The sequence below is a fragment of the Pyxicephalus adspersus genome, chromosome 6, assembly GCF_032062135.1.
Source record: "Pyxicephalus adspersus chromosome 6, UCB_Pads_2.0, whole genome shotgun sequence".
Lineage (NCBI taxonomy): Eukaryota > Metazoa > Chordata > Amphibia > Anura > Pyxicephalidae > Pyxicephalus > Pyxicephalus adspersus.
In genome coordinates, this window is record NC_092863.1 from 26,531,049 (window position 1) to 26,546,385 (window position 15,337).

At 38.0% G+C, this 15,337-nt stretch overlaps 1 protein-coding gene across 5 annotated transcripts in view; it reads left to right on the forward strand.

Moving 5' to 3' along the window:
- ERCC6L2 (ERCC excision repair 6 like 2) overlaps positions 1-15,337 on the forward strand; it is a 113,833-nt gene that overhangs the window by 49,656 nt on the left and 48,840 nt on the right. For all 5 annotated transcript variants that reach the window (XM_072414984.1, XM_072414985.1, XM_072414983.1 and 2 more), the window contains 4 exons: positions 930-1,046; positions 1,650-1,769; positions 7,510-7,581; positions 9,298-9,443. In XM_072414984.1, the coding sequence (XP_072271085.1) occupies positions 930-1,046; positions 1,650-1,769; positions 7,510-7,581; positions 9,298-9,443 (455 nt within the window). The remainder of the gene's footprint in view (positions 1-929; positions 1,047-1,649; positions 1,770-7,509; positions 7,582-9,297; positions 9,444-15,337) is intronic.

Sequence of the window (15,337 nt, forward strand, 5' to 3'; positions counted from 1 at the left end):
TAATACAATATAGTGCAGAGTTCAATTCCTATCTGGGTTATGTAATTTATTTTCTATTGTTGTGTTAAACAAACCCTGTTGACCATGTAGTTTATCAAAAAGCATATCAATGAAAAATGTTATTTTGTCTGTAAGTGATTGTCCTATGCACAATGAGTTAGCTCCATAATCTAAATTTGATATAATGTACCTGATGTATTAACGTTCTCCAAGGCTGAAGAGGATACACTATTATCAGTGATGCTGGGTGGCACAGCAAACTTGGCATGGATCTGGTCCAGGATTCAAAACATTTGCTAGCATTTGCTAAAATATTTTCAAAGAAATCCATTCCAGGTTTGCTGGATCACTCAGTTTCACTGATGAAAATGTATCCTCTCCAGCCTTGGAGAGCTTAAATAAATCAGACCCAATGAACTGTAGACTTGGTTGAATAAATGGTTTAACAATTTGCAAATTAACCAACAGAACTGAAAACTATTAATCCTTCAGTTTTAATGAAGAGAGAATGAAAAGTTATCTTTTAATATGAGTGTGCATGAGTAAGAGAAGAAGGTGCAGGTTTTGGTGAAGTATGTTATTACATTAAATACAATTAACTAGGTTTTATTTTTACATGTCTTATTGATTCGTTCACAAGATTTTGTTTCCACTTCAACATTCTGCAGGATTTATTTTATTTTTTTTATTGTTTATTTTTGTGAGGAAGAACAATGTGAAAACATTTAAATACAAAGAGTTACAAATACAGGCTAAAAAAGGCTATACAATCTTACAAAAAACAATTACAATAGTTATAGAACGTGCATTTCTGTGGCATTTATTTATTAGTATCTGTACAGTTTTTATGGCCTTGAGATTTATGTAAGAATTATGTTTTATAATGTTCTCTGTTTATAACACATGAACTTGTTTTTTTGGTAATATAGAAAAACCAGTATGGGGAAAGCGTGAAGACCCTTTATTTTAGTTATCTGGCTATCCTTCGTAAGGTTGCAAATCACGCAGCTCTTCTGCAGTCAGATTCCAACACCAGCAAAAAACAGGTGGGGTTTTCTCCATTGCAGTTTCATGTGTTTCTTGGTAAATATGTTTATTATATTTCACTTCTGTTATGGCAAGGTTAATTGCATACTCTAAGTCAAGCAGCACAAAGTGCAGGGAAACAGGAAAAATGCTCTTAACCCATAACAGACTATCAGAAATAATGAATCAGTATTATCCATGAATGTATGTTCAAGATGGGGCATTCACTAAACATATACTGCAAGTGTATCTTCCTGGTTTATCTGTTTTTAAAGACAGCGATTAGTTAATCTTTAGTTACATATACACAGATTTTTAAAATAACCTTGAATTGTTTTGTCACTACTCATAGGATTTGTTTTTGTAAAACCGTGCAGAATTCACTTGCTGTTACATAGGCATATTTTTTAATCAAGGCTGACTTTTCCCAAGTCAGGTCAGGTGTAATGAAGAAAGAATGAATGAACGAATGTATTTAAAAAAATACACTCTGTATTTGCCTGTATCAGACAATTCTGTAGAAGACCTTGTTAGCATTAGATTCACTGTAAATTTTAATGTTAAGTGTAAACTGAATTTCTTTTGCTTGCCCTGTAATTTGTATTTGTACCTGGTTATCATAGGAAGCTCATATTCAAAGAATCTGCAGTGAAGTGTTCTCCAAGTTTCCAGAGTTTGTCCAGCAAACCAAAGAGGCTGCATTTGAAACCATCTCTGATCCTAAGTACAGTGGAAAAATGAAGGTCTGCCATATGTGCTATATAATAACATTTATTAGACTTATCAAAATGTTTTCAGGTTTTTCAGCATTTAGATACAGATCTTGTTTTGCAGAATAACAAGTAATCTTCCTACTGACAGACTGACTTGCTGTCTACTAATCCTATTAAAACCCATTTTGTAGACATTCTCTGATTAGACTCAGTTGATTAAAATGCTTACATAATTGTTTACATAAAGCAATGTTTTTTATATGATTAGAATGCTAAAGTGAACAGGTTTAAAAAACGAACATTTATATGTTCAGTTCTTGACAGTAGTACAAGTTGCAGTAGTAAATATAGATTATTTAATGTTAACTTGTCTTTAAAGAATTCTTCTTAGTTTGGAAATTCAGTCAGTATTGGGAAATAACTACCTATGAAAGACTACAAGATCATAGTGTACAGCTTTCACTGTACAGTCTTGATGTCAGGTTCCATGACTCATGATTGAGATTATGTTGGTGTATGTTTCTTTGGCAGTCTAAGCCAAAGAAACATACGAGCAGCAATTGAAAATTCTGGGGGTGATGCCAGTCCTGGAATTTACTATAGCTGCTCGCATCACCCGGAGGATGTTACGCTCGCATTCTCCGGGTGATGTGAGCAGCCGTTGGTGGATTCAGGGGAGTGAGCAGGGCAGGGACATCCCCATCGCATCACCTGGCAAGATGTGACATCCTCCGGGTGAAGCGGTGGAGTGATGGATTCTAGGGGCGGAAAATTTAAAAGCAGATTACTATGTAATCTGGGGACCACATGGCATCCAAAAGGCATCTCGCCGGCGCAAGCTATGTTTTGGAGGAACTTGAAAGCAGTGATAGTGATTTGGAGTCCCTTGTGGAATCAATCGATAGTGATTCACCTGGAAATTTGTCATCAGGCAGCGAAAATGAACTGAGCGACGATTCTGAACCTGAGGCCAGTGCTGTGCGCGCATGGTGCTCCATTGAACTTGATGCGGACCAGGCAGCACCGCCAAGATTTCCATTTACTGGCGCCGCCTGGGATGAAAATTGAGGCTAAATGCAACGACCCCCTGGCATACCTGAAGTTGTTTTTGACTGATGAAGTTATTGAAAAAATTGTTGCGGAGACAAACAGGTTAGCCGCTCTGTTAGCTAACTTTTTTTAATTTTTTGCTCAATTGTTTTTATGCAAACATGTGTGTTGCTTTGTGTTTGCTAACTTTTTAAAAATATTTTATGCAAACGTGTGCTGCTCTGTTTGCTTTTAGAAATTTTAGAAATTTTTGCTAAATTTTTTTTTTATGCAAACATGTATGCTGCTCTGTTTGTTAACTTTTTTTTAAAAAAAGATTTATGTAAACGTGTGCTGCTCTGTTTACTAACTTTTTGAAATTTTTTGCTATTTTTTTTTTTTTTTTATGCAAACGTGTGCTGCTCTGTGTTTGCTAACTTTTTAAATTTTTTTATGTCAACATGTATGCTGTTCTGTGTTTGCTAACATAGTACTTGCAACCTTCACCACACTATAAAAGAACATATCCTAAAATACCTTTTTTATTTTGTTTTATGCAGGTACGCTGAACAACAACAAGGTGCTCCACACCTGAGGTTTGCAGAAGAAGCAGTGAGTGGGAACCTGTGACCAAGGATGACATTTAGCTGTTTTTGGGCTTGGTGATCCTGCAGGGAGTTGTGGGCAAACCCGTGCAGAAGTTGTACTGGTCCAAGAACAAAATGCTTGCCACTCCATTCTTTGGCACAGTCATGCCAGAATACCGCTTTTCCCTCATAATGAAGTACCTGCACTTTGCAAACAAGAATTTGATGAAACTACCCATCCTGCATCAAAACTGAAGAAACTTTGGGAAGTGTCTCAGATGATTCTATAAAATTTCCAGCAAACCCTTGTGCCAGAAAGAGATGTCAGCATTGACGAAAGTCTAATTGCTTACAAGGGGAGGCACAGCCGGGTGCAGTAAGTTGCATCAAAGAGGACACGATTTGGCGTGAAAACGTATATGCTGTGCGAATCCTCATCTGGCCACATTTGAAATACAGTAATGTACACTGGAAAAGGGACACAGTTCAACCCCAGATACAGCCATTATGGATTGGCAACATGTTCAGTGCTATCCCTCATTGAGCCCTTGCTAGGTCAGGGCTATTGTGTCGCAACTGACAATTTCTACACATCTCCTGAGCTTTATGAGTTCCTTTTGCAACACAGATGCCTATGCAACCGTTAGGGCTAACCAGCACAACCTGCCATCACTGTTTGCAAAAGGGAAGCTGAAGACAGGAGAAATTGTTGCCTGGCAGAACGGTAAGATGATGGGCCTGAGATGGTGTGACAAGAAACATCTATGCCTGATGAGTACTGCCCATGATGCCTCCACCGTTCTGGTACACACAAAACGTGGGAAAGAAGTGATGAAGCCACAGGTGGTGATTGACTACAACACCATGTGTCGACAGAGCTGACCAAGCTATGACACTGCCACTGGCAGCCATGCAAGCCCAAGCCATTACACTGCCTCCGCCATGTTTTACAGATGATGTGGTATGCTTTGGATCATGTTCCACGCCTTCTCCATACTTTTTTCTTGCCATCATTCTGGCAAAGGTTGATCTTGATTTCATCTGTCCAAAGAATGTTTTTCCAGAACTCTGCTTGCTTTTTTACATGTTTTTAAACAAAGTCCAATCTAACCTTTCTATTCATGATATTCTTGAGGCTTATGAGTGGCTTGCACCTTGCAGTGCACCCTCTGTATTTACTTTCATGCAGTCTTCTCTTTATGATACACCTACTTCCTGGAGAGTGTTGTTCACTTGGTTGGCTGTTCTGAAGGGCTTTCTCTTCACCATGCAAATGATTCTGCGAACATCCACCACTGTTGTCTTCCGTGGACGTCCAGGTCTTTTGGCGTTGCTGAGTTCACCAGTTCTTTGTTTCTTTCTCATTATGTACCAAACTGTAGATTTTGCCACTCCTAATATTGTTGCAATTTCCCGGATTGGTTTTATCTGTTTTTGCAGCTTAAGGATGGCTTGTTTCAACTGCATGTAGAGCTCCTTTGACCGCATGTTGTCTGTTCACAGCAAAATCTTCCACATACAAGCACCCCCCTCAAATCAACTCCAGGCCTTATTTTAATTGATAATGACATAATGAAGGAATTTCCCACACCAGCCCATGAAATAGCCTTTGAGTCAATTGCCCCGAAATGAAGTGATTATGTAACAAAGACTTTAGTTTCTCACATTTTTATGTAATCTTTTTGTTCAACCCACTCAATTAAAGCTGAAAGTCTGCAGTTCAACCGCATTAGAGTTGTGTCATTTAAAATTAATTGTGGTAATGTACAGAACCAAAATTAGAAAAAAAGTTGTCTCTGTCCAAATATTTATGCACCTAACTGTATGTTACAAACTTTTCGTTAAAAAATGTCTTTTACTGGAAGCTACAGCAACTAATGCTAGAGTCTAGGTGAGCTGAGTTATTTGTATATTACTCAGTGTGTTTAGATGTAAGGACCTTTTAATGAACTGATCGCCTGTCTGACTTTTACCCTTGTCCTCACCTAATCTGTTATTAGGCAAGATGGACAGCAGAGTTAGCAGCATAAGGCCTCAGGTGTTGTCATTTACTGTCTGCGAGTAATACATATGTTCCATGTGGAGTTCCATCTTAATACAAAAGAAAACCTCAAGTTATATTTGGGTTTTAAACAGATTATTGAATCTCCAGCCTTTTATGACTTAGTATGATCTCTACAGCTCTGTTTTCAGCTGTCTACTGCCACTATACTCTCTAGTATGATGAAGCTGCAACAAGGTATGGTCTTCCTTATGGATTTTGAATGATGAAAAAATATTTTAGAAATAGTTTATAGACTGTAATGTAAACTGTCACCTTTGCAACATATGCTTGCTATTTATGCTTTGGTTAAAGGGTTAGGCAAAATGATTCAATTAACTTGTTTTAGGCTAAACTACATTTAAAATGGCAATACCCCAAGGATGTGACCTGAGCATATGGCTCTACTGAGATTCAACTTCTTCTTTAGAAAATCATACCACCAGGCTACTGAACATCCTTGAGATAGTTATGTCCAAGCAGCAGAAATAAAGTACATGATGAATGAAAGTACAGGATGGTGAATAGGCAATGTCCTAATGGAGCTGCAGATACTGAACATTGTTTAGGAAAACAAACAACTCAAGGCTGAACTCAACAATTCAGGATTTGTTGTGGCGTCTGTCACCTTGGTTTTGGTCTGGACTTGGTCTGCAAAGTGTCTCTGCTGGAAACAGAGTCTTGCATTATCAACAGCTACATTTCTCTACGTGTCTCTACATTTCTCATTAGATGACACTGAACATAGATCACATGAAAACAATATTTATTTACATATTATCCCCAAGGTCTTTTGAGCGGATTCTCTGTATGACATAGTTGTACACATCTTAACCAGCTTCAGTGAGACACTGCTTGCTTCTATGTGTTCACTGGATCCCAGTTCCATAATACTTGAAAAGCTTTTTGAGATGCCCCATTGCAGAGTTCGTTATTATAACATAAAAGGTCCTAATGTGGGAAATGGGTGCTTCTAGGATTAGCGAAGTGAAAGAATAGAAACTATTTTATAATTAAGCCAATCCAAATGATGCACTATTTCAAACCACTGCTGGACTAAATAAGAGAATCTGGGGGCCCCTTTTTTTTACTTGATTATATTTACATTTGGAACCACATACTCATTTCTCTCCTTCTTAGACATGGCTGCTGTTAGGCCCTGATCCAGCACTAGTGCTCACCAGACGCCAGTCCCCCAATCCTACTCCACACTCTTCACCTTTAGTATGCATCCCCTCAGCCTCATTAGGCTAAATGTGCTGTCCCAGCACACGGTTGCCCCCAGGACTTCTTGCTCAAAAGATGGCATCTGGGAAGAACTGACAGAGAACCAGGAGCCCACAGGTAATGCATTACTGGAAAGTGAAGCAAAGTCCAGAAAACAGAGTCAGATGTCATACACAGAAATCAGTCCGCCAAACAAGGTATCCAAGAATACAGACAAAGCAGAGTTCGGGTCACAGGCATAGGTCAGTTGAGGCAGCATACAATCTCAAGGTCAGAAAATAAGAGTGAGCAATAGTAAATCCAAGAGAAAAACAAACCAGCAACAGGTCAAAGGTTAAACTTAACGCTAAAATAGGCAACTGGTTATTGTGAGCAGAAAGCTTTAAAGCTTTAGCAGCCAATGACAGGATGAAGTCAGGGACCAGTCGATGGTATATCTTAGGCTGCAGAGCTAAAGGGAAGCAGGAGATGATGCCAGGGCAGACAACTAATTCATTAATCTTCTTGCTGCTGTGAGTGACACCACCCAGAGAAAATAAACAGTGTGTGATATACGGCGGTGCTGCAAAAAGCTGATCAATCAGATAAGCATCTCGTAACAGCTGGTCTTTTTGAGTTTTTAGCCATGTACTCTTTCCCTATGGGAGAATGGCTGTACCTCTCACCTGTGTCCACCTCCTTTTCTCTAAGGGCCGCTAGAGAACGCACTGGAGTTCAACAATGTCATGCAGCTGTAACCAGTGGGATAATGTACCTCTTTTTTTCTTCCTAAAATTAACAATCTTGCTTGTTGAATGTTGTGTCACCATTTCTATTTAAGGTTTTGCAGTTTTAACACCAATGTTAGGATAATTTGGTTCATTGCTACCTTGTGGTTCATTTTCAGGTCCTTCAACAGCTCCTAAATCACTGCAGGAAAAACAAGGACAAGGTTCTTCTTTTCTCCTTCTCCACAAAGGTGAGTACTGTTTAATGTCTGTCACTCTTGGCCAAGGCATATCTATTGATTGATAAAGAAAAAGGCAATTATTGCAACAGCTGTCAACCACATTTGTCATAATATGTTGCGGATAGCAACTTAAAACCTTAAAAAATCTTTTTTTTTTAAAAATCAGGTTTTCTTGATATACTTTGTCTTTGAAACTGTAAGTGCATTAATTTTAGGGCTCTCCACACTTACCTTCTTTTTGAACAGTCAACAAGCTCTTATAATTCTCACCTTTTGGCTGTCCACTGCTCTCCTGAAGTATTGTAGCTTAGTTACCTAGTTTAAATATTTTACTTTACTTTTCAGCTAGACAGATGAATATAGACAGATGCATATTTTTGAAAAAACTGAAAGTGTACTTCAGCCATAGTAGGAGTTTATACTTACAGGCCACTACTTTTTTACACACAAAAATTAATTATTTTGGAAATGGATTTATCAGTGGGCTATAGTGTATATGACCTGTATTTACTGTATACATGAGTGCTCTTTACTGGTAAAAATTCCCCAAACAGTAGTTTTGTACATTTACAGTTAACATGAATCTTTCTTCCTGTTGCAAAAGTAATACACGTACAGCTATATTAAAAGCAGTCTCCAAATCATAGTATGATTCTGCGGTATTTTATAAAATGTATTGTTACAATAATTTAAGATTAAATTCTCTTGATCCGTGAAAAAAAATATATTGCCATTGAGTTTGCCTTGTTAGTTTTATTTTCCATCTTTAAAACCATAAAAGTGAATCTGTGGCTTAGTATCTAACAAATTACCTAAGGCTAGGTCTACACGAACAGTTTTAAAAAACGCATGTAAACGCTCTTAACGCGTTTATATGCATTTTTATGCACTTTTACTAGCGTTTTAAAGCTTGCCTTTAAGACGCTGGAAAACGTTGAAAAATCAATGGACACGTTCACCAGCGTTTTCCCACGTTACCCCTTTGAATTTTTAAAATGTTCCAAGGAGCATTATCTATAACACTCAAAAACATGCCTCAAGGAAATGCCCTGGTGTAGATTAGCTCATTGGAATGCATGGTAATTTCAAACATGGGGTTTTAAAGCCTCAGGTTAAACGCTGGGGAAAACGTCTGTGTAGACTAAGCCTAACAGACCCATACATTGTAGAAACAGAACAGCCAATAACCCTCCTGCAATGTTGTGGGGTACTCAGATAGGCAAACATTTTCTAGATCCTGTGCATGCTATAAGCTGATACCAACTGGTAGGGCTGGCAAGAACCAGCACTCTGCGTGTCAAAAAGTTCATAATGGCCCCCACAGTGCCAACTCGACTATGTAATTGTCTGTTAAATACTTCTTGTTACTACAGGTTAACTTAAAAAGAAAAATGAATAATTAAATGTTTTGTTTTTTTATTAAGAAAAAGAGTTAGAAGAAATAAGAGATTACTTGGTATTATGTAATTAATGGTCTGAAGTTTTTCAAACAACTGGTGTGCTACTATTGGTGGTTGTAATGACCACTAGCCAATAGGAATAACCATGCTGTGTACTTTTGTAACAATCCCCTGTTTTTCTTTATGTGGATCTGAAACCCTGTCAGCAGCAGTTACTGTTTGTCTTATTAAATCACACTTATCACATTTAAACTGTAAAATATGGTTTTCTTGCACATCTTGATTTTTCCACTTTCACTATTTATCCTTATCTCTTGGACATTAGCTTTTAGATGTTTTGGAAAGATACTGTATGGCATCAGGACTAGAATATCGGAGACTGGATGGAAGCACTAAGCCAGAAGATAGAGTAAATATTGTAAAGGCATTCAACAGTGTACATGATGTGAACATTTGCTTAGTTTCAACTATGTAAGTTCCTACTGTGAATGTAAGCTTGTTTTATGTTACAAATATAGTGATACCTCAGGTAACAAGTGGCCTTGCTAACAAATTTTTCAACTAACAATTTTTTTTTCACTGTTTAAGAGTTTACAGTTCACTGTTTAAGGCCAACAAATGTGGACTCGGATAACAAATGTAAAAAAAAAAAAAGCAGGAACGGGGCTTCCCTGCTCACTTTGTGCAGGACGGAGACTGGAGAGGGGGAGGAGACTCTTTGCATGACCTGCAGAAGAAATCTTTTGCTAAACACAGCTGAGGTTGTGGGTATTCTTAGGGGGGTGAGCTCTTCTTCAACATCTTATAACTTTTTATTGACCAAGACAAACTCTGCAGTTGTTTCTTTTGTTTCTCAAAGCACAGCTTGCTCCAGAAGTTAGTACATATCTAGGCACTATAAAGTTTTTTTTTTTTTTTGCTTTGTATGTGATTAACTTACAGTGGGTTTTTTTTTTACAGTAACTTACACCATGCTGCCTAATATTATGTTGAGACTGTTCCAATTGGGAATCTTTTAATCTTAGTTTTTGGTGAGTTTATTGTCACACTTACCTGTTCCTCGCTAAAGAGCAGACATCTCTCCTGCTCATGCTGGCAGTTCTGACTCTGACTCTTTGATACAGGTAAATTAGGAAAATGTTTCTGCCATTATGCCATGCCTAGTTTATCTGTAGAATAATCCACATCCCTTCTTAAAAATTGATATAATTTGGAGATGGCTTTGGAAGAGGTGGGAGGGGTTGGCAGGAAAGTATCCAGAGGGTTATTCCAATCATGTGAAGTCAATATCCTGACCACCCTTACAGCATAGACTCATATTTGAATAAGCAAAAAAATGCTGTTTGACATAAAGGGGAATCTCCTCCTCAATTCCGGGAAGGAGTAAGACTTGTGAGAGTTTGGCTCAAGTTACATCCAGCCCGAGATAAGACCCCTAGCATCCCAATCAGTGAGCAGAGGAGAGGAAAACCCTGGGTCAAATTCACCGTTGCCCTCGAGTAGGAGAAACAGAGAGGAATGCGCATTAAGAGATTCTGATTTCAGAATTTCAAATTCTTTTGTATTGCATTCAATACAAAATAACTTAATATTGTTATGCAATACACTGTATTTATATTTCTAAAAGCAGTACATTGTCTTTTATGAAAATTTATTTTACAGTATATTATAATAGTATGAGTATAAAAGTTTGAAACACAAAATCATGTCAAAGTTTATTATTAAATGTATTATTTATTTTTTTTAAATGTATTTATTATTTTGACGAAAAACATTACATTTTAAATTTTCATGAAAAACAATGTACTGCTTTTAGACACTTTTAAATCCGGACAGAAATGAACTGCCTAGGAGGTTACTATGCACATCTTGAGTTTACAGGGCCGCATCTGGCAAGTTCAGCCTACCATTTCGTGTGGTTTGTTGTAGAATCACACGGCTGGCTACGTTATGTTTACCTCCCCAAATAAAGGAAACAAAAAATGTATTTGTTTTAGGTCTTGGGGCAGTAGAAATATAGGAAGAGTCTGAAATAGAAATAAGAGTCTAGGGAAAGTAACCATTTTAATTAGTGCCACGCTACCCGTGAAGGAGAGAGTGAGGGAAGCCCATGACCTAAAGTCCTTTTTCATTGAGTGAACAGCTTGGTCGAAGTTAAGAGTGTAGATCTCTGCTGGGTTTTTCAGGATTAGTACACACAGGTATCTAAAATAGGATTTTGCCCATTGAAATGGGTAGGGAGAGTTCCAGTTAGGTTTATGTTTGGGGAAGAGAAAAAGTGCCACAGATTTGTCAATTTTATTGTATCAAAGTGTTCATAATACTAGGAAGTGAGTCCTTCTGGTTTGGGATAAATAAAAGTATGACATCTGCAAACTCGTTAGTTTGATTTCAGTAGTGCCGAATTTTATCCCAGAAAACCCAACATCCTCTTCCAACAAAAGCAATAGTGGGTCCAAAGGTAGATTAAATATTAGTGGGGACAAGGGGCAACCTTGTCGCGTTCCACTGTGCATTGGTATGGGCCGAGAGAGTTGATTATTCACTATTAAATGCGTAGTGGGATAATTGTATTTAAATTTTGCATACGATTGAAAGTGGATCCCAAACTCTCTGTGTTCAAGCAGTAAATTTAAATAGAGCCAGAGTATTTTGTTGAATGCTTTTTCAGCGTCAAGACTTAACAGTACATGTTTTTTGTTATATGGAAGAGTAGTTGCAGCTATGGCTATGGCATTTTCTTATAAATCCTAATTGATGACTGGTTAACAAAGGAGGTAGCATCGGTTGTAAGCGACTGGCCGTGATTTTAGCCATCACTTTGTAATCTGTATTAAGCAGTACGATTCACCTATAAAAAGAGTGCTATTCAGTATCTTTAAATGGTTTAAGAATTAAAGAAGTATGGGCTTGGGTGAAACCTGGAAAGGAAATTTATTTTCCAAAATGCCATTGTATATTACTAGCAGCAGGGGAGAGATATATGTTTCTAGTGGTTTAAAAAATTCAGCTTGTAGGCCATCTGGACACAGCGCCTTCCCCAGCTGAAGCCCTAGCCACTTCCTTAATCTGTATTGGGGCGTTTAACTGTTCTTGTTACATTGAGGATAAGTGTGTAGTATTTTTCAAAAATATCAATAATTTTTGCCTGGGTAAAACATTTAACTCCTGTGGCATTCCTTATCATGTGAATAGAACATTACAGTTTTTGAGGTGATGCCAAGTTAGCTAGGAGTGAGCCGGTTTTGTTTTCCCATCTGTGAAGTTTATATTTGGTTTGTCGGGTTTTAAGTAAGGCCTTGGCATGTAAGTGATTATCCAAGATCATATCTGCCTGCAATCAGGCTTGCCTAGTAGTGTCAATATGGTTGTGCACATAATTACGGTGTGCAGCCGCCACATCATATCATATAGCAATTTACGTTTCCTCTCCTCTGCTCGCTGCCCAATAACATAAGGGAAATTTGACCCCGCATTACAGCCTTTCCAGTTTCCCATATTAAAACTGGGCTATCCCCAGTTGTCATCTTGGAAGTTAGCCCAAGATGCCAGTAAAAAGGATTGGAAAGCTGGAGAGGAGTAAAAATACGTGGGAAAGGGCCACCTTGTGGAATAAGTGTGCGAGTTTGATGTTGTTACCTTTACAGAGACGGGCATGGACCGATAAAAATATAGGATGATAAAACACATTAGATATTCTATGAAATTGGTGTCAACAGTAAAAAGATGTCAATTCTGGAAAAGGTTTTATGTACTTTGGACCAACAGGCATCGGGTTTCTAGTTCTCCAAGGATCCAAAAATGACAATGAATCTATCATAGCGTGAAAAGCCTGCGGGCAGGAGGATGACTACACTTCTGATCCATCTACACTGGGTTCAGGAGCAGTATTAAAATCACCTCCAATAATTAAGTTGGAATAATTCACAGAAAAAGCAATTCAGACATTTGCAAAAAGAAAAAAAAAATAGGCATTGGGACCATTAGGAACATAAACATTGAGAAGGGAGAAAATTGTACCCTGAATCATCACTTTCACCAAAATATATCTGATCTTGGATCCACCTGTGTCTCCAGTATGTGGTAAGTTAGCGTTTTCTGAATGATTATAGCTACACCTCATTTTTTCCTAGCATAGGAGAAAGTAATCACCTCTCCAACCCAAGATACTGAGAGACGAAGAGTATCCCCCTGTTTCAAATGCATTTCCTGTAAAAAAAGGTGACATCTGGGTGGAAGGAGTGTAAATGAGCAGTTATTTTGCGACGCTTGATGGTGATTAACCTCCCTAGCGGTTCACTTCTTTCCGGTTTTATATGTCTAAAAGTGGTATATTGTTTTTCGTGAAAATTTATTTTACAGCATATTATATTAGTATGAGCATAATAAAGTTTGAAAAACAAAATCATGTAAAAATAATAAACTGAATAAATTAAAAATCTATATATTTAAAAAAAAACTTTTTTTTAATTTAAAAAAAAATACATATTATACTCATACTAATATATATACTGTAAAATAAATGTTCTTGAAAACATTATACTGCTTTTACACATATAAATCCAATGTAATGCATTCAATACAGTTATTTTGCGTTGAATGCAAAACAAATGATTTTTGAACTCCCCGGTGACTCATTTGGGTGCAGAAGCCAGCTGGAGGAAGAGAGAAGAAGACAGAGATCACGGCGATAGACGGCGCGGGACGCCGGCGGATCAGGTAAGGCTGTATTTACGATTACTTCTATAGGATTACCTACCCCGAGTATGACTCAGGGTTACCGCTTTTAGCAACTTTTTTCTACCCCGAGTCACACTCTGGGTTACCGCTAGGGAGCTTAAGACCTCCTACATTCCAAAAAACCAAGTGAAGTTCCCTCTGAGAAACCAGGGGCCGGTTAGACATTGTAATTGGGGCAGTCATCCCTGATCAAACTTAGTCATCCCTGAAAAACTTAAAATACCTGACCAAAAGATTAGTACCCATATGGGATGGGGGTGATCATCCCAGGCTATCCCACCCACTCGGAAGAATTGAAAATGATAAGTACATAGAACATATAATAAAAGAGCCCTGTTTAAGATTGAAACAAACACTGAAATACGACCATGAAAATGTATACAAATTGTTCGCCAAATGTTTTGCACTCCTAACCACATTTTCATTTTCATTAAACTTAGAACTTTCCCTGAGTAAGGGAAGGCACTAAACTTAGATCTGAAATAATATCTAGTGATATTTATCCAGTAAGGTAACCAAGATTGCAATTCATAACCATATAGTGGCAAATGGACCCAAGCTATCAGAACAATTAGGCAGGTGCATATAAGACCTAGTGTCCACCGCCATGTAAACATAACTGTCAATTGCACATGAAAGCCAACCTAAGAAAAAGTGAGAACAAACACCAGAACTATTGTGGTTAAGTTATGCATACGTTGCACAGTAACATACAAACATGGTAACATTTGATCCTGTAAAAAAAAAAGGGTATACCGAACATAGTTCCATAGGAAAAGGGTGGCCCACAAGAATTATGGTCCTTTCCGTCCATCCACGGTGGGTGGCAAAAGTATTTCCTGGAGGCGTGGTAGGTTAGAATCAGGATCTTCCAAAAGCAGAGTGGTTCCATTGATTGTAACTTTCAGCTTAGTTGGATATAGTAGAGCAAAATGAATCTTCTGATCAATCAGGTATTTGCAAGCGGGAGAAAACGCCCTTCGTTTTTGAGTAACAGTGACTGAAAAATCTTGAAAGATGAGAATTTTGTACCCGTTGACCTGTAAGGATCCCGCTTTTTTGTAGGCAGAGAGGATTTGTTGTTTATCCAAGAAATGGAAGAATTTCGCAATTACTGCACGAGGCCTTGTATTAGAATCGTGCTTTTCTAGACCAATACGATAGATGCATTCTATCATACGTGATGAAAGAGGCTCTAGTTAAAGCACACGCGTGTGGTCCACTGTAACAAATTTCAGGAGATCTGGGTACTTAAGCATTTCCAGAATCCCCAGGAAACAGAGGTTAGAGCGGCGATTTTGATTCTCCAGGTCCTCATATTTTTCCACTAGCGGCGTAAGTTGAGTTGTTTGCAAAGTGATGGTGGATTGTTGTGTAAAGAGCTGGTCATCTAAATCACTAACCCTCTGCTCCAGCTCTGCTACTCGAGTTGTATTGCTGGAAATTTGTTGCAGAGCCGAGTCAATTGAGGACTGTAGTGTATTTTTTTTTTGTCAAAGTAAGGCAACACAAAATTATAGGCCTCTTGAACTGTACAAGAGGATGGGTGTTGTGACCCCGGTAATGCAGGTTCAGTAGTAGACATGTCCATGGATGACAAAAATAGATCTTGTCCTAATAAGGAA